The 20410-nt window shown below is 32.5% G+C and overlaps 1 protein-coding gene across 1 annotated transcript in view; it reads right to left on the bottom strand.

Moving 5' to 3' along the window:
* Nucleotides 1–20410, bottom strand: part of arhgap45a (Rho GTPase activating protein 45a) — a 39908-nt gene that overhangs the window by 1058 nt on the left and 18440 nt on the right. Inside the window, exons 4-21 of the mRNA XM_073848464.1 lie at nucleotides 20241–20313; nucleotides 18018–18084; nucleotides 17762–17893; nucleotides 17524–17585; nucleotides 13102–13212; nucleotides 11749–11829; nucleotides 11486–11665; nucleotides 10836–10973; nucleotides 9174–9364; nucleotides 8389–8513; nucleotides 8165–8266; nucleotides 7978–8076; nucleotides 6538–6701; nucleotides 6172–6360; nucleotides 2613–2750; nucleotides 2280–2518; nucleotides 406–631; nucleotides 205–255 (exon numbers count right to left, since the gene is read on the bottom strand). Of these exons, the coding sequence (XP_073704565.1) occupies nucleotides 205–255; nucleotides 406–631; nucleotides 2280–2518; nucleotides 2613–2750; nucleotides 6172–6360; nucleotides 6538–6701; nucleotides 7978–8076; nucleotides 8165–8266; nucleotides 8389–8513; nucleotides 9174–9364; nucleotides 10836–10973; nucleotides 11486–11665; nucleotides 11749–11829; nucleotides 13102–13212; nucleotides 17524–17585; nucleotides 17762–17893; nucleotides 18018–18084; nucleotides 20241–20313 (2368 nt within the window). The remainder of the gene's footprint in view (nucleotides 1–204; nucleotides 256–405; nucleotides 632–2279; nucleotides 2519–2612; nucleotides 2751–6171; nucleotides 6361–6537; nucleotides 6702–7977; nucleotides 8077–8164; nucleotides 8267–8388; nucleotides 8514–9173; nucleotides 9365–10835; nucleotides 10974–11485; nucleotides 11666–11748; nucleotides 11830–13101; nucleotides 13213–17523; nucleotides 17586–17761; nucleotides 17894–18017; nucleotides 18085–20240; nucleotides 20314–20410) is intronic.

Genomic DNA, 20410 nt, shown 5'->3' with positions numbered 1-20410 from the left:
AGACCAGTCTGTTTGCCTTTTTTGAAGAACCTAAGCATTTTTAATATTTAAATATTTTATTATTAATATTTAAATCTATACATTTGATTAAAAAAAAAAAAAAAAATTAACACTTTCCAGATCCTCTTTATCTTAGTTATTTATTTAATATTTAATATAGTTCTACTATTCATTGTAATATATTATATAGTATATTTATCTCACCACATTCCAGATCCGCTCTGTTGGCTCTTCATTATTTCCAGTCTCACAGTCCTGAATAAAGGAATATATTAAAATCAGAGCAGCGCACAAGAACACAAAACATCAGAAATGTGCTGTGATTAAACCCCATCAATCCTCAATCGCTGACGCTCCCGTATAAACCTGTAAACTACATCAGATCAGATATGACTGTGTGCAGACCTGGCTCTGTCCTGGAGAGCTGACTGAGGAAGAGGATGAGGACGAGATGAAGATGTTCTGCCGGAAGACGATCAGAGCCTCTACGATTCGCGCCTGATGAGGGTAATCCACCAGAGACGACAGCGACACCGTGGCTCCGGTGGGTTTGGGTCTCATCAGGGTCGGCCCGAACACGATACCTAAATTACTGGCGCTCATTTTATTATCCTGCTCCAACTCAGACACTCTAACCGAGAGAAACAAGAATCCTTCAGCATAAACTTTATACAACATTTTGTATTCTGTGCTAAATGGCAGCAAACTTCAGAAAAGTCTAGCAAAGTTGATATTTTAAGTAGCAACCATTTTAACCATTGTTCTTAATTTTATATTCATAAAGGAAATGCAATCCAAAGATGTGTCCAGTTATTAAATTATTTTGTTATTGCATATCTTTTTAGTTTTTTTTTTTTTTTTGCTGAACTTCTATAATTGAAATGATTAAATGTTTTTACTTAAATTAAAATTTTAATCTTAAACTGTGAAATTATTAGTTTATTATTAAAATATTATATTTTTAAATTATTATTAAAATATTTAAATGTTTAAAAACTATTAATTTATTATGAGATTATTAGACTCAGATTATTTAAATATAAAAACTTAAATACATAAACTATTAAACTATTATTTGATTTAAATTATTAAAATATTAAAACTTTATTACTTAAACTATTACATTATTATTTGATTTAAATTATTAAAATATTAAAACTTTATTACTTAAACTATTACATTATTATTAGATTATTAGACAAATTAGTAAAATATCAAAACTTAGATACTTAAACTATTACTTTATTATTATATCTTTATTTTCAGTATTAAAAAATATTATTTAATTGTTTTGATTTTTATAATACAAAATTATAATTATTATTAAATAAAGTTATAGGCTTTTAGTAAAATCCCTAATATATTTAAATGATGAAAACATTAAAACCTAAATGAACTATTAAATTATTATTGGATTATTAGACAAATTAGTAAAATATTAAAACTTAGATACTTAAACTATTACTTTATTAATATTTTTATTTTAAGTATTATAAAATATTATTTAATTATTTAATAATAATTATAATTTTTGTATTATAAAAATTAAAACAAAGTTATAGGCTTTTAGTAAAATCCCTAATATATTTAAATGATGAAAACATTAAAACCTAAATTAACTATTAAATTATTATTGGATTATTAGTCAAATTGATCAAATATTAAAACGTACATACTAAAACTAATACATTATTAATATTTTTATTTTAAATATTAAATATTATTTAAAATGTTTATATTTGTATAATTATAGAATTATTAAAATTATAATTATTATTAAATAAAGTTATAGGCTTTTAGTAAAATCCCTAATATATTTAAATGATGAAAACATTAAAGCCTAAATTAACTATTAAATTATTATTGGATTATTAGTCAAATTGATCAAATATTAAAATGTATATACTTAAACTAATACATTATTAATATTTTTATTTTAAATAAAATATTATTTGAAATGTTTACATTTGTATAATTATAGAATTATTAAAATAATAATTATTATTAAATAAAGTTATAGGCTTTTAGTATTATCACTAATATATTTAATGATACATTTAAACATTTTATCACTTTTTTGATAAAAAGTGTCAATTTTTTAGAGCAAAGTGTCAATATTTTGATTTAATATTAGTAATTATTAACTTATTATTGATATGCAACTTAGGTTTTCTTATACCTTTAATTTTAAGAATATACAATCTATACATCATTTTATATGGCACTGAGTTTATACGTTATGAATATGTTTTTTAAGGTATGACGGTGTAGAATCTGACCTGTTCAGGTGCCGAATGATGTACTTGAGCGTGGCGATGTTAGCAGGTGGCAAGCGCTTGAGCAGCTCTCTGAGCTTCTTCACTAAGATCAACACTTCAGGTTCGGTTTCTGACCCACGATCCACCAGCTCTGGGCTTTTCACGCCCTCACTGGCCTCCAAAGCGTCTGAGTTCAGGCTTTCCTTTGCCAGTCCCATCAGATCATTATACATACGGAAGGGCATGATGGGCTCCGGGAGCTGAGAAGGAGACAATGATTATGATGCTGTTCAAGATTAAAAAAAGGCATATTAAACTTCTCTAACAGACATGTACCAGTGTCAGGTGACTCACCTGTCTGAGGTAGAGCTTCAGCACGTTACTGATGTCGTGTGGAGACGCCTGAGAGAGCTCCACCAGTTCTTTACCGTTCTCAAACGCCTGGCACAGCTTCTCCACACGCGTCTTCACTCCATTCACACGATAGATTCCCTAAAGACATCCATAGAAACGTATTCATTTTGATGCACAAAGGCCTCTAAATGATGAACATGATCAAACTTTGTACAGTATCAAAGATCAAAGGTTACAAAAAACATTGTTACTACACTTTTACTACAGTAAAACCATGGTTAATTAATTGTATACTTTCTTAATTTTTTCTTAGTTTTGTTTTTATAACTGTGCTGCCTTAATGGTCTGATGTTTTCTACTGTTTAAGAAAAAACGAGCCTGCTCTGAAGTCCCAAACTGAATCAAATGATTCGCGAAACTGCACACAAGTTTTGATCTGAATCAAATTACCCGCAAACCCGCACCACAGTCTCGATCTCAATCGAATTATTCGCTAACCCGCTTCGATTTGAAGTTCATAAACCTACACTAATGTTCTGACCTGAATCAAATGGTTTGTGAACACGCTCCGAAGTCCCCATCTGAATCCAATGATTTGCAAACCCGCACCAAAGTCTCGATCTAAATCAAATGATCCGAGATCCATGTTTCGAGGTACTGTTTTGATTCAAAAGCTTTGCAAACTCGCTACGAAGTTCCAAACTGAATCAGATGATTTGCAGGTTACCGATCTGAATCGGATTATCCAAAATCTGCACTCCAAAGTTCGGTTTTGAATGAAATTATTCACGAACATGGTCCAAAGTTCCGATCTGAATCAAATGATTTGTGAACCTGCTCTAAAGTTTTGATCTAAATGAAATGATTCGCAAACCTGCTCCAAAGTTCCGATCTGAATCAGATGATTTGCCGGTTAACAATCTGAATCGAATCATCCAAAATCTGCTCTCCAAAGTTCCGTTTTGAATAAAAAGATTTAAAAAATCTGAAGTTCCAATCTGAATCAAATGATTCATGAACACGCTCCGAAGTTTTAATCTAAATCAATGATTTGCGAAATGATTTGCAAAACCAATCTGAATCAAATTATTCTCGAACCCGCTCTGAAGTTCAGATCGAAATCAAATGATTTGTGAAATGATTTGCAAACCCGCACCAAAGTCTCGATCTAAATCAAATGATCCGAGATCCATGTTTTGAGGTACTGTTTTGATTCAAAAGCTTTGCAAACTCGCTACGAAGTTCCGATCTGAATCAGATGAATTGCGGGTTTCCGATCTGAATCGGATTATCCAAAATCTGCTCTCCAAAGTTCCGTTTTGAATGAAATTATTCACAAATATGGTCCAAAGTTTCAATCTGAATCAAATCATTTGTGAACCTGCTCCAAAGTTCCGATCTGAATCAGATGATTTGCCGGTTAACAATCTGAATCGAATCATCCAAAATCTGCTCTCCAAAGTTCCGTTTTGAATGAAAAGATTTAAAAAATCTGAAGTTCCAATCTGAATCAAATGTTTCATGAACACGCTCCGAAGTTTTAATCTAAATCAATGATTTGCAAAACCAATCTGAATCAAATTATTCTCGAACCCGCTCTGAAGTTCAGATCGAAATCAAATGATTTGTGAAATTATTTGCAAACCCGCACCAAAGTCTCGATCTAAATCAAATGATCCGAGATCCATGTTTCGAGGTACTGTTTTGATTCAAAAGCTTTGCAAACTCGCTACGAAGTTCCGATCTGAATCGGATGAATTGCGGGTTACCGATCTGAATCGGATTATCCAAAATCTGCTCTCCAAAGTTCCGTTTTGAATGAAAAGATTTAAAAAATCTGAAGTTCCAATCTGAATCAAATGATTCATGAACACGCTCCGAAGTTTTAATCTAAATCAATGATTTGCAAAACCAATCTGAATCAAATTATTCTCGAACCCGCTCTGAAGTTCAGATCGAAATCAAATGATTTGTGAAATTATTTGCAAACCCGCACCAAAGTCTCGATCTAAATCAAATGATCCGAGATCCATCTTTCGAGGTACTGTTTTGATTCAAAAGCTTTGCAAACTCGCTACGAAGTTCCGATCTGAATCGGATGAATTGCGGGTTACCGATCTGAATCGGATTATCCAAAATCTGCTCTCCAAAGTTCCGTTTTGAATGAAATTATTCACGAATATGGTCCAAAGTTTCAATCTGAATCAAATGATTTGTGAACCTGCTCTAAAGTTTTGATCTAAATGAAATGATTCGCAAACCTGCTCCAAAGTTCCTATCTGAATTAGATGATTTGCGAATCCGCTCCGAAGTTCAGATCGAAATCAAATGATTTGCAAAACCGATTTGAATCAAATGACTTGTGAACCAGCTCAGAAGTTCCGATCTGAATCAGACGATTTGCCGGTTAACGATCTGAATCGAATCATCCAAAATCTGCTCTCCAAAGTTCCGTTTTGAATGAAAAGATTCAAAAAATCTGAAGTTCCAATCTGAATCAAATGATTTGTGAATCCACTCCGAAGTTCCAATCTAAATGAAATGATTCATGAACACGCTCCGAAGTTTTTATCTAAATCAAATGATTTGTGAAACCGCTCCGAAGTTCCAATCTAAATCGATGATTTGCGAAATGATTTGCAAAACCAATCTGAATCAAATTATTCTCGAACCCGCTCCAAAGTTCAGATCGAAATCAAATGATTTGTGAAATGATTTGCAAAACCCATCTGAATCAAATGATTCACAAACCCACTCCGAAGTTCTGATCGAAATCAATGATTCGTGAACCCTGCTTCAATTATTGATTTGCGATACACAAAGTCCCGATCTGAATCAAATGATTTGTGATTCATATGATGTTTACCAATAAAATATCAATATTTCCATTCCAAACATAATATCCAACACAAATCTATGGACAGATTAAGGTGAGGTAACCAGTTTACTGCTAACTTGTGAAACACTCCATTAATATGAAGAGCTGCAGCTCATGTTATATGGAAACCATCATGATGGAGTTTGTAGCTTAATTCACTATATTTGAAATAGTTTGAGCACTGCACTTCAGTTAGTGACAGTTCAATAGGAAAGCAGTTAAAAGCAGCCAGTCATCTCATGCCATTGACGTGAATGTTTAATTTATAAGTATATATTGTAATAAATACTTGATCATGAATAAGTGATCATGAGCACTGTAATGTTTAAACACTTATTTCATAGATACATTGACTTTCAATAATTCAAACGCTTTTCAATGACCTTCAGGTATATTGCTATTTTTCAGGCCTTACATTTCAAAAAGTACTAACCCTGAAACAACCAAATTAAATTATTATTTATGTGCATATCACATGTATTTAATGGACAAATATGCTTATTTGCTATTGCTATGTTTATATTTTTGAATTTTCTGGTAGCCTAGATGAGAATTAGGAAGATGGCATTTTGAATGGCAAAGATAAACTGAATCAGAATTGGTATGCAAATGAAGCAATGAGGAAACCTATCAGATATCAGGAAGAACAGCTTGATTCTATTCAAAGCTATCCTCACGCACCTTCATTTTGAGTGCTCTCCTCTCAATCTCTGTGATGCATTTCTTGATAATGAAGGGAACGCCTTCCACATCGCCCTGCAGAACCTGAGAGAAATCACGGCCGAAGAGCTGCAGGCGGCCCTGGAGCTTCTTATGACCGCATTGGATGGCCAGAGACTCCAGACACTTCTTATGACACGCCAGGAAACACTGAAACACACAAACACACCTTACACTATCAGATGAGAACAAAACTCGAACTGAAATAACACTACTGTCTTCTGTAGAGCTGCTTTACAGCATAAACGGAAGCTTTCATAATTGATCAGCTGATTTGCAGTTTTATGTGATTCTGTCAACAATATAAATTCACTGAAACAGTCTCACCTCCTCACATTCTGCACCCTGGAAGTAAACATAGCTGTCACACTCCCTGCACTTTGATGGTGTGCGCAGTTTGCGCAGCCGATGGGTTTTTGCAGCTTTGGACAATCCAACATTTCTGAAAGGTCCAGTGGGTGCCGTGTTTTCGGGTTCAATCCCATTTATACCTAAAACACAACAAACACCCAGACTCAATCAACATATATCACTAATATGTACTACACAGAACTAGATATACTAATCAAGATCTCTTAATATCTGAAAATTAGCTGACAATGTGCCATCCAGGATGTAGATGAGTTTGTTTCTTCATCAGATTTGGAGAAATGTGTCATTCCATCACTTGCTCACCAATGGATCCACTGCAGTGAATGGGTGCCGTCAGACAGCTGATTAAAAACATCACAATAATCCACAAGAAACACTCTAGTCCATCAATTAACATCCTGTGATGTCAAAAGCTACATGTTTGTAAGAAACAAATTCATTATTGAGATGTTTTAATAACTTCAGGGCCAAAATACTAGTCCATAATCCATAATAGCGCTTCCTCCGGTGAAAAAGTCCAAATCCTGTTGATTCTCACATTAAAATCCAGCCACATATCCGTTTAGAGCTGTTTTGAATTAAATTATGTTTTGGCTTAAAAACAGTGCTTTATCTGTGCAGATTTCTCTCCTGATTCAGACCAGACCACTTTTTTTTACTGGAGGAAGTGTTATTATGAATTATGGACAGCTATTATATTTTAGCTGGAAGAAGCACTACAAAAAATGCCTCTCTTACTTAGATTTTTTGTCTTGTTCCCAGCCAAAATATCTAAAAATTCTTAAATCAAGAAGGATTTTCTAGACAAGTAAAAATGATTTTCTTGTTTTTAGCAAAAAATAGGTCAAAATTAAGTGCGCTTTTGCTTGAAACAAGCAAATTAATCTGCCAATGGGGTAAGAAAAATAATCTTGTTTTCTGTTTGAAAAAAGATTTTTTTTTCTTACCACATTGGCAGATTATTTAGCTTGTTCTAAGCAAAAACTTACTTAATGTTGATTTGTTTTTACTGAAAACAAGAAAATAAATTGTACTTGTCTAGAAAATGGTTCTTGATTTAAGAATTTTTTGATATTTTGGCTGGAAACAAGACAAAATAGTGATTTAAAGTTAAAATGTCTAAATGATGGATTTGTTTCTTACAAACAAGCAGCTTTTGTCTTCTCAAGATGTTAACTGATGCACTGAAGTGGTGTGGATTATTGTGATGTTTTAATCATCTGTTTGGACTCTCATACTGACGGCACCCATTCACTGCAAAGGATTAATTGGTGAGCAAGTGATGGAATGCTACATTTCAACAAATCTGATGGAAAAAAAAATCTACATTGTGTAAAATTTTTTTTTTTGGGTGAACTACTCCTTTAGGTTTGCTGCTTGTAATCGGTCACTCACTTTGTTCAAACGGGGTCATGGCACCATCTCGCTCCTCCAAGTCTTCATTGGATGACAATGTGGCTGCAGAAACTGGCCTTGAAGGTTTTGAGATGTCACCTGAGACCAAAACATTACACAACATTATTTCTAAAAATTTTTTTTTTTTTTTTACTGTAAAGCAGACTGGTCTGGATTTGTTTCATACCTGTGCTGGAAGTCGGGGAGCCCAGTCCACTTCCAGGACCGACGCTGTCAGTGTCACTCAGGGTGGACGGCCAGGACTTATGAGCTTGATGATGGTCTCTACCTGCATAAACAAAACAGCACACAAGTCCACATGAGCGCTCTATTCATTTTAAAATTACAATACAAAGATTTGTGGCATTCACACTAATAGCAATAAAAGCATTTGTTGTCTGTAAAGCTGACCTTGACCTCGTCTCTGTTTAACCACAGTCCCTTCTCCTAATCCCGCCTCCTCTGCCGTGGGCGGAGCTTCAGAGCTGTTCTGCCGTTGGTCATTACAGAGACTGTTGTTACGGGTCCGAACATTCCTAATTAAAAAATATCAATTCAATTTCCTTCTGAATTCAAAACAATATTGCAATCAATTCGTGAATCTCATTAAAGCAGTAGTTCACTTCCAGAACAAAAAATGACATATAATATCTTAAAAATCATTCTATATCGCTGTTTTATTTTTTTCTTGTAAAGGGCATTTGACCTTCTTTTGCACGTTCACTTTGTAAACACTGGGTCAGTACTTCTGCACCCATGTCGGATGATTTTGAAAATGAGATGTGATTTTTTTTTTTACATATCCTAACTGTCTTGAACCACATGCGCATCGCAGAGCTAGACAAGGCGAGCATTTGGGGTTAAATAATCTATACATTTTCATTTATTTCTTTTTTGTAGAAAATCGTTTTGCTAGAGAAGAACCTTATTCCTCAGCTGGGATCAAGCCCTTTGAAGCTGCATTTAAAACTGCACTTTGAAAGTTCAAACTCATGGAGAGAAATCCTGAAATGTTTTCCTCAAAATATATAATTTCTTTATGACTGAAGAAAGAAAGACATGAACATCTTGGATGACAAGAGGGTGAGTAAATTATCTGTACATTTTTGTTCTGGAAGTCACCTACTCCTATACGCTTTGTTCTTTACTACTGATCTTTAAAGCAAATGATGTGCTCTAACAGGATGTCATCTTACTGATGGCTGGACGCGGAGTACGGCTCAAACTGGTACTGTATGGGCAACTCTGTGCGGAGCTGCAGGTTTTTGACAAAGGCGGCGTACTGCTGACCCGGATCAAACAGCTTACAGCTCTCACAGAGCGTCTGGAAATGGACTGGCAGTGCTGCTGTCTGCACATGCATCGTCTGATAGTATGAGATGGTGCACTGGAGAGAGAGAGAGAGGATGTATTAAACACAACCAGAACATAAAATCGCAAAATCACTCTGTCCAGTTAAATCAAGCTTGAAAACCAGAACTTGAAGCACACAATCATTCCCATTCACATACTAGCTGTTCTGCTGGTATGAGAGAATAGGCTCAGTGTATCCCAAATAGAACATTTATGATATTATACAGTAACAAATGTGACCACACAATCATCTCCATTCACATACCAGCTGTTCTGAGTAGTATGTGAGATTACTGACTTTGGGAAGAAGTTACTTGTGTCCCTTTTTCATAATCCCTTAAATGCCAGCAGCCCACCGGTGGGCCTGTTGACGCTCTTTTTTCGTTGTCTTTTTTCTTAGTAATCATCCTAAATTATCATTTGAAAGCTTAAAACCTCAAAATTAATCCTGTGAAATCATTTTAAAAAAACGGTACTTTAAAATCTTTTAGCGGTCTCCTCCCTAAGTGGGTGGCATCAAGTGACAAATTACGTATTTTTTTTAAATCCTTTTTTTATATCTCAAGTTTCAACCTAGAAGTAATATTGAAAGAGGGATTTGGACATTTATAACAGAAAAATTCATTAAAAAAAGTCGGCATGGATGGCACCCGGTGGCTGTTTGTGGTGTAACGTGACAGAATCTCACAGGAACCTCAGATTTTTTATATCAACTTTAAATTTTGGATTCAAAGATATTTTGTAAAATATTGATTTTATATCAAAATAAAAAAAATTGGTACAGTGAATTTTAAACTTGTTGATACTTTAATATTTTAAAATGATTCCATTTTTGCAATAAACTGCAGATTGTCTTCCAATGAAAAAAAAGTCTAAATCTGTAATTAAGTGAAAAAAAAATCATGAAAAAAATGTTAAAATCCTAAAATATTCAATATGGCAAAAAATATACATATTAAATAAATAAATAAAAATATATAATAAATAATGTATAAAAATGTAAATAGAAAGCAATAATAATAATAATAATAATTTATAATAATACAAATATAAATAAAAAAAAGTCATGAAAATAATGTTAAAATCCTAAAATTATCCCAAAATATTCTAAATGGCAAAAATATACAAATTAAATAAATAAATATATATAATAAATAAATGTATAAAATGTAAACAAAGCAATAACAATAATAATAATAATGTTTTATAATAATACAATATTAAAATGTATGAAAAATAACTAAATAAATACATGAAATACAGTAATAACAATAATTATATTAATTAATTAAATAAATAAGTATATAATAGAAGAATAAATATACAAAAATAAACATTTTATAACAATAATAATAGGAAAACAATAAAAATATATTTAACTGCAAAGAAAATATCCTAAAATTATCCTAAAATATTCTAGATGGCAAAAAATAAAAAAAATAATATATAAATAAAAAATCTACAAAAAATTAAATAGAAAGCAATGATAAAATTAACAAACTCACCGCTCGCAGGATCTGGTCAGTCTGTCTGATGAGTTCTTGGATCTGTTTGAGCACATTCACCTTCGTGTCCTCCAGCTCCTGCTGCTGTGTCGTGGCGTCTGCGATGCAGGTGCGATACGTCGCCTCGGCCTCCTCCGCCTGCGGACACAAACATATCCATTTTAAATGGGATGTAGAATTTAAACTGACTGACTTATTTTATAAGGATGGAACACTTAAAAACAACAAAGCCCTAGCCCATAAGTACTTCTGAATCACCCCGAAGGTGGAAATAACCTATTAGGAAAATGAAGCCTATTTTAAGATTTTTTTGCACTGTGACATTATTTTCATGACAAAAACATCCCAAACTCTCATCACTGTTATGCATACCGACATAACTGGATTACAATAAAAATGTCTTCAATTTTCATGAAAACAATCTTAAAATCCTACGATCCTAAATACAGAAAAAAATGCAATTATGCAATTTTCTTTATAGAAAAAAAGTTATGATCCAGATATAAGACTTTAATTTTTACATTTGAATATACATTTGAATATACATATATATATATATATATATATATATATATATATATACACACACATATTTACACAAAATGTGTGACATTAGATTGTTAGGTCATTTCCTGTTTGAGCTGGCTGACCTTGTTGCGTGCTTCCTCTTCTAGTCGTCTCTTCTTGTCCAGTGCTTTAGTGGTTGAGCCACTTCCTGTTCCGCTTTGTTCCTCTTCTACTTTATTGGCCACTGTCCTAGCTCTCTCGTACTCCTCACAGCGGCTCATGTACAGGTGACGTGCTTTACGCAGGTTACTCTCAGCATCGGCCTGATGAGCACAAACACAGATATCTCTAAATGCATGAACACAAAAACACATTTATCTTTAGCAGGGTCAGAATATATCTCTACCAGTTTTCTCTTGGCCCTCTGCCACAGCTCTTTAATGTCTCTGCGCTTCTTCTCATGTTCCTGTCTGCGCTGCGTCATGGGCTGAATGAAAAAAGAGAAGGAATCTTTTCATTTTAGTTGTTTTTTTTATTAGATCTGCTTGGGTGAATCTCACAAAACCTGCCAAGAACACACCTAGGTCATCCAATAAATGAAATCAATGAGAAATAAAAATGTCATAAGGAAAAACTGTATTAGAAATAATGCAAAACAACAACAACAACCAAAAATGTAATGATACAAAGTTAGGCTTTAATGCTTGCATTTGAATATAATATAATATAATATAATATAATATAATATAATATAATATAATATAATATAATATAATATAATATAATAAATATAATATAATATAACATTTAATAATATATTAAATATTATACTTTAAATTAATACAATTAATTATTTAAATACAATATTTACTGTTTTATTAAAAAAACATATATTATTATATTATATTATTTTATATATTAAATGTTAATGATCCAAGAATTAGACATAACATGTTTTTAAATTAAAATGTTATTTTATAATAAATATGATATAATATTATATTATAATATAATATTTAAATAATCAATTTAAATACAATATTTAATGTATTCTAAAAAATAAAATGGTTTTTATACATTATTTTATTTAAAAAAAATATTACATAAAAAAATATTACATAAAAAAATTATATAATTTAAAACAATAAATTTACAATATAATATTATATTTAAATAATTCATGTGTTCTGTATTATATAAAAATTAAAATAGTTTTTATATATTATTTTATATAAAAATACAAAAATATCTCAATGATCCAAAAATTAGACATTGTTATTGCATAAGAAAAATATAATAATATAATACTTTAATAACACAATATAATATAATATAATATAATATCATACATTTACAATATAATAAATACTATAATTATTTAAATAATTAACAATATTTACAGTATTACATAAAAATAAATATATGGTTTTATATTTTATTTTGTATGAAAATTACAAAAAAATCTCAATGATCGAAAAATTTGACATTACTTTTTTTATTAAAAATTTAATTGTATTCAATATAATATTTATCCATTTATCTAGGATTCCAAAGAAAATAATAATAAATATTAATAATAATAAAAAACAATACAAGATAATAATAATAATAATAATAAAAGATTATTTATTTATTTAACTACACATTATTATCATTACATTTTAAGTATAATTTTTTTTTCTTTTTGTAGTGAAATGTGCAAAACTATTTCCACACTGTCATGCTGCTGTGATATGTGTTGTCAGATCAGGTGTGGTACCTGTAGAAACGAGTGTGTGTAGATGTTGTTTGTGGCTTGCTGTAAACCGCAGCTCTGCTCTGAGTCCTGCTCGAGAGCCAAAGAGAAGATCGACAGCAACGGCATGTGTTCCTGAGAGAGAGAGAGAGAAAGGTTTCAGAAACCAGCTCTACTGTATGTACAGTAAACATAACACATTCAGTATCACTTAAATCAATAGTTGATATAAAAATGATAATGATAATTCTGTATTTAAACAATAATTAAAATTCTGTCATGATCCACTGATAAGTCTCTCATAGGATTCAATTCAGATTTTTTCCAGCAGACATTTAAGGATGTAAAAAATGTGCTGCTTTTTTTTCTTCAGTAAAACAAAAGTCAACAGTAACTGGGGCTTGACAGTGTGCAAAAATGAGTAAAAACCCCATAAAACGATCATAAACAATTTAAAAATAGTCTTTATGACTCATACACTACAATATATTTAGTCTGCTTGAAATATACTGTATAAATTATATGAATTATGTTTAAGACATTTTTATGGCAGTTTGCATTGTGTTTTAATGACTTTTAAGGTGTCTTTTAAAGGAGTAGAGCACTTTCAGAACAAAAATGTACAGATAATATAATCACCCCCTTGTCATTCAAGATGTTCATGTCTTTCTTTCTCCAGTCGTAAAGAAATTATGCTTTTTGAGAAAAACATTTCAGGATTTCTCTCCATATAGTGGACTTCTATGGTGCTCGAAAGTTTGAACTTCCAAAATGCAGTTTAAATGTGGCTTCAAAGGGCTTATCTAGTGAAACGATTGGTTATTTTCTAAAAAATAATTACAATGTATATACTTTTTAACATCAAATGCTCGTCTTGTCTAGCTCTGTGTGAACTTTGTGTATTGCGGTTCATGACAAATAGGGTATGTCAAAAAACTCCCATCTCATTTGCAAAATCATCCTCCATCGCTTCAGAAGTACCGACCCAGTGTTTACAAAAAGAACGTGCAAAGAAGGTCAAACGGCCTTTACACAAAAGGTAAAACAGCGATGGAGGACGATTTTGAAGTTGGAGGACAAAATGAGATGGGAGTTTTTCGACATACCCTAACTGTCTTGAACGGTAGTATGCTTTGAGGTTAAAGGGGTCATATGATGTTGCTAAAAAGAGCATTATTTTGTGTATTTGGTGCAATGCGATGTGTTTATGCAGTTTGAGGTTCAAAAAACATTTTCCACATACTGTATATTAATGTTGCTCCTCTCTGCCCCACCTTTCTGAAATGCTTAGATTTTTTACAAAACTCATCGTTGATGAAAAGCAAGGTGTTCTCTGATTGGCCAGCTATCCGGTGCGTTGTGATTGGCCGAATACCTCAAGTGTGTGAAGGAAATGTCACGCCCCTTATATTGTGATGAGCCATTTGTTGCATCCAGTGGGGACATAACTACTGAGATCCGTCTAGTGAAAGACGCCTCATTGTACCACCACAGAGAGGCATGAAATCACTTTCCAGAACATTCTCGGTCACTGTTCCTGCCTGGTGGAACGTTCTTCCCACACCTATCCGGAATGCTGCCTCCTTAACAGTTTTCAAATGACTGCTAAAAACTCATCTCTTTCAAATCTATCTGATCCAAAAAAAAAAAAAAAAATTACTTTCTTGATCTTGTCTTTATAGTAGGGGTGTAAATATTAATCGATTCGTATCGATGCATCGATTATGCAGCCGCCGATTCAATGCATCGATTCGTCCGCAAGAGTATCGATTAATGTGTTTATTTTGCCGCCTGTTTGTTCACTTGTCTACTTTTAGAATCCGTTCCGACCTTTCTTTTACTGTCTATGGCTCCGACGTAAGCGTACTACCTACTCCTAAGCTGCGGGTGTCGCTAACCTCATTATTGTCTTCTACTTCACACGTGTTACTTTCGTTTCACAGTCCATCTATGATGTTGTTCATGTTCACACACCTCACGTTGTTGTCTGACTTTCAAGAGCGATGATTTTGAACTGATTTTGTGGAGTAGTATTCTATTTGCAGTTCATCTACTGCAAAGGATGTGTGACCATTACCTCTTAATAAGATGCAAATTGTATTTTCAAAATGTAACCAATTTTGTATAAATGAAACTTTTTAAAACAGTGAATAGGCTAATTGGCCATAGTAGACCTGCACTATAAGCATTAGACTTTTTTTTTTTCTTATTACAATTTATCTGATTGCACTTTGTAGATGCAGTAACTTATATTTGCTGTTCTATTTGCAGTGCATTGAGCACAACTGCTTTAGTGTAACATACACATTATGTGAATAGAATACTGTTTCTGTATTCTCAATAAAAGGCAAATTATTTACTATTTTTGTTGATTTATTTGAAACTTAATAGATATCACGTAAAAATATCTAGTATTGAATCGAATCGGATCGAATCGCATCGTATCACAGGGAATTCTGAAGTATCGAAAATAATCGAATCGTTGGCTTAAGAAATCGGTATCGTATCGAATCGTCTTAAAGTCTCCGATTTACACCCCTACTTTATAGCATGTACTCATCTAACAATGCCTGATATATGGTATCGATCTGACTCTTAGGATGAATCGCTTGCTGTTCTCCCCAATTGTAAGTCGCTTTGGATAAAAGCGTCAGCCAAATGAACAAATGTAAATGTTATAATGACTCATACGGTCTTTTTATGCGTTGTGCCACGCCGCATAAACATAACACTATGTTTGCATTTGCGATGATAGAACACGAAACAACTACTCTACTCTACACTGCTCAAAACTCATGTTTAAATAGTCAGTAGAAAATTCTTTCAATATGAAAACGTACTAACAGGCCGAAGCGCAGACTTTCCTTGCAATGTTGGAATTGCGCCACTTTATAGCCTTAACCCTTTGTGTACAGCTGGCGTTGTAAGCTGCTCTCCCAGGTTCAGGAAACAGTCCTCTGCTAATCTACTCACCCTGTGATGTGGACCAGTGGGGTGTGTTTGAATGAGCCGTTCTAGGAAAACGTGGCTGAGTCTTAACTTTTATAATAAATATCTCTTTGGTTTTAAGATTTTAAGCTTGTAACACTCCAAAGACAAAGGAAAACAAAAAAACTGCATCATATGACCACTTTAACCCTCTAAGGGCCAAAGTCACAAAATTGCGACAAGACATCATACTTAATAAAATAGACTGTATTTCCTAATACGGTGTAATATCTCATTTGTATTCCCTACCACTATATGGCATGTTCCTATTCAAAGTGTTTGAGGAAATAACAGAGCAAGTGAACTATCGTATCATTGATGCGGAAGCAGTTCAGTTCATGGCGTGCGAGTAAATTGTGAGATTTCTGAGAAAAAAAATCTCCAAATGGCTGATAAAAAGTTGTACCATGAGGATGTGCTGCAAATGTTATTTGCCGATTCTGAAGGGGAATATTTGCCTTTTGAAAATGACGATTGGCCGTCTAATAATGGTGCGTCTCCCGGTACATCTTTGCAGCGCAGTAGTGCCACCGTGCGAGGCGAGAGTGTTCACAAAGCACAAACAAGTGATCATTTAGTCCCTTTGCCCAATGGGGATGGGGGTGGCAGGGGTCAATGTGGTCGCAGTGCAGCAGGGGTATAGTAATATACTAATAATTTAGTACTTTTTGCTGTTTTATTGTGGTTTTCCTCTTTTTTGATCATTTAGATCGTTTTACTACTATACAGTACAGTAATATAGTAATAATTTAGTCCTGTTTTATTGTTGGTTTCCTCTTTTCTGATCATTTGGCATGAGGATAAAAATACAAAAAGCATCAATTCTATATTTACTATTTCCTGAATACTATGCAAATTAGATGAGTATATTAACACCCCACATAAACTTTCGGTCATGCCCAACATATTTTCAGATTTACAGTATATCTCTATTTTTAAGCCCTTTCAAGCCACAAGCTTTTAAAATCTTGATGTCAAATCCAGCATTTTTCCAAAAAAAAAAAAAAAAAAAAAAAAAAAAAACCCGGCGCCTAAAGGGTTAAAAAGTATATATTGTAAAAAATTTTTTAGAAAATAACCAATTGTTTCGCTAGATAAGACCCTTTTTCCTTGGCTGGGATCATTAAGAGCTCTTCGAAGCTGCATTTAAACATTTTGGAAGTTCAAACTCGGGGGCACCATAGAAGTCCACTATATGGAGATAAATCCTGAAATAATTCCCTCAAAAAAACATAATTTCTTCCGACTGAAGAAAGAAAGACATGAACATCTTGGATGACAAGGGGGTGAGTACATTGTCCATACATTTTTGTTCTGGAAGTAAACCACTCTAAGATGTTTTTGTCCTTAATGTTTATTTTTTGGTGACTTTTTTACCACATAAACACTAGTGTTTCTAGTGTTCTTTCAATCTGCAGAAACACAATCAGACAAGAAGAGGGAAGCACAATGATGTACCTGTATGATGTTTTGTTTGCAGGACTGGTAGAGTCTCTGTAGACCTTTAGAAAACTCATTCTCTATTGACAGAGAAAAAAAATACAAGTAAATGGGTTTTAAATTCACTTATATAAAGAGATCTGTTTATATAACTGGAAGGCATTTTAAAAAAAGAGACTGGCACTAGTAGGAATATACGAAAGTAAAAGCACATGCATGTCAAAAATCACCAAAGAGGTGTCAGAAGTGTCATTACCGAGAGCGATTCTCTTGTCTACGTAGCTGATGATGTCCTTCATGTATTTGGCGATAGATTTGGCGTAACTGAGAGCCGAGTCCACGCCGCCTTCACTGCGCTGCAGGATGATATCAACTTCCTGTGGACTCACTGATGACACACATGGTAAACATTAGCCATCCCTTTTATGAACAAAGAACACTTCAAACTTAAATGAGACGTGAAAAATATTCAATATGCATCACTAAAGACAACAGAAGAAGGATTCACTCACTGTCCTGGTGCTCGTATTTTCCTCCTCCTTCAGGACCTGATGCCACCCTGTACAGGTCCTCCATTGACTAAACACACATGGAAACAAGGCAGAGCTAGTTATTACATTTTTAAGGAAACTATATAACAATGTGCATTATGAAATTAAACTGTGTGGATTTTGAGGCTGAGGTTAGAGTCAGATACATGTGGTGAGATTGTAGTAGTATATATCACTTCCTTCTCTGAGGGCTGTTGGGTAGATTCTGCTCTTCCATTGTAGTATTACTTCAATTTATAATGGCTGAAAGTACTATTGAGGAGGCAGTATTCGAACACACGCTCCTAAAATACTCATATTCAACACCAGAAAATCACATGCAACTTTTTTGTCAGCCGAATCCCTTTGACCTTAAATATTTTAAAATTTTATTTTTATTAAAATAATATTTTCTTTGTTTTATTTGAATTTATTTGATTATTTTATTTATATAAAACATACAAAAGCAATGATTCAAAAATTACACAACACTAATATTGATTACATATTTATTTATTTATTATTATATTTTAAATATAATTTTTTTCTATCTCTCTTTTTGGGGTGAAATGTGCAAAACTATACCGGAAAACCATACGCAATGTTTTTCTCAGCCGAATCCCTCTGACCTAAAATATTTTCTTAAGTCGTCCTGAGATTTAAATTTAATCTTACAATAATTTAACAACACATTTGCATATTTTTTTAAAGTTGATTAATGACCACATGACATGTAGGTAAACAAGTATTTCATATGTTTTCTTTGTTTTATTTTAATTATTAATTTTTTATAATAATAATATATTATATTAATATAATAATAATAAATACAAAAAATCTCAATGATCCAAAAATTAGACATTTTTAAATTAGACATTTTTTAGATAATATTTAAATAGATAATATTTATCTATTTATCTAGGATTCTTAAAATAATCATAAAAAAATACAAAATATTAACAATAATTAAAATATTATTTATTTATTTATTTAAACATACATAATTATTATTATATTAGAATTTTTTGTTTGTTTTTTGTTGTCTTTTTGGGGTGAAATGTGCAAAACTATACTGGAAAACCCAATGTTTTTCTCAGTTGAATCCCTGTGACCTAAAATATTTCAATTTAAGATTAAAGTTGCCCTGAGATTTTAATTTAATCTTAATCTTTCATATTTTTTCTTTGCTTTTGTTTTTATTATTTATTTTTTATAATAATAATAATATTGACTTCTTTATTACAATTTCAATTTATTTAAATATAATATTTATCTAGGATTCTAAAATAATAATAAATAATATTAATAATACAAAATAAATATTTTAAGTATTTATTTATTTAAACATACATAATTATTATTATATTTTAAACATATTTACTTTTTGTCTTTTTGGGGTGAAATGTTCAATTATGTGGAAAAATGTGCAAGCTATACTGGAAAACCATATGCAATGTTTTTCTCAGCTGAATTTTTACTGTATTTATAATTAAATGAATGCAGCAAATAACTAGAGTAATGATGTTAAAAATTCAGCTTTGATCACAGAAATAAATTATAAATATTAACAGAAAATAGATACTTTAAATCGCAATAATATTTCACAATATTACAGTTTTTTCTGTATTTTTGATCAAATACATGCAGCAAAATAAAGCTTATATGAATGTATGAAATATAAGAAAATATGATCTGATATTTCTAAATAACATTGCTCTTCAAGTATCTTCAAGTACTAAGTGACATTTATTAGCGGTCCTTCTTTTAAAAAGCTTCTCGACTAAAACTGAACTGCTTTAAATAACAAGTGATTACTTGGTAAACTACAGATTCAGAGCAGCATGACAACTCTACGGTAATACGGTTTAATGAAGGAAGTGTGACTTCTAGTTATTCTAGTTGCTATACTTCTAGTTGTTTCTGGGAAATGATTTGAGTGTCTCTTTTGGACATTAAAATGATTAATTTGTCATCAGCGCCATTCTAAGAAGTGTTTCTTGGAGACTCACGTCGTCAGGGACTCTGTCGAGTCTGTATAGAAGTGTGGAGGAAACAATATGCTTGCAAGACAACGCAGGAAGCAACCCACACACGCTTCCAACAACATCCGCACTCACATTTAGACACACACACACACACACACACACACACACACACACACACACACACACACACACACACACACACACACACACACACACTCACCCTGCTCTTTTCTGTCGGCGGCAGGGACAGAAGCGTAGTGCTGTCAATCTCTCCCATCAGCAACTCTGAAACACTGAGAGAGAAGAGAAATACTGCTCAGATGTCGCAATTGTCAACTATAAATAGAAAAGAAAAAATTATCAATATTGCTCATCTAGTAAAAGCTATAA

The sequence above is a fragment of the Garra rufa genome, chromosome 10 (assembly GCF_049309525.1).
Source record: "Garra rufa chromosome 10, GarRuf1.0, whole genome shotgun sequence".
Lineage (NCBI taxonomy): Eukaryota > Metazoa > Chordata > Actinopteri > Cypriniformes > Cyprinidae > Garra > Garra rufa.
The sequence above is the reverse complement of the archived record's forward strand: the minus strand, read 5'-3'. Positions and strand labels throughout refer to the sequence as shown.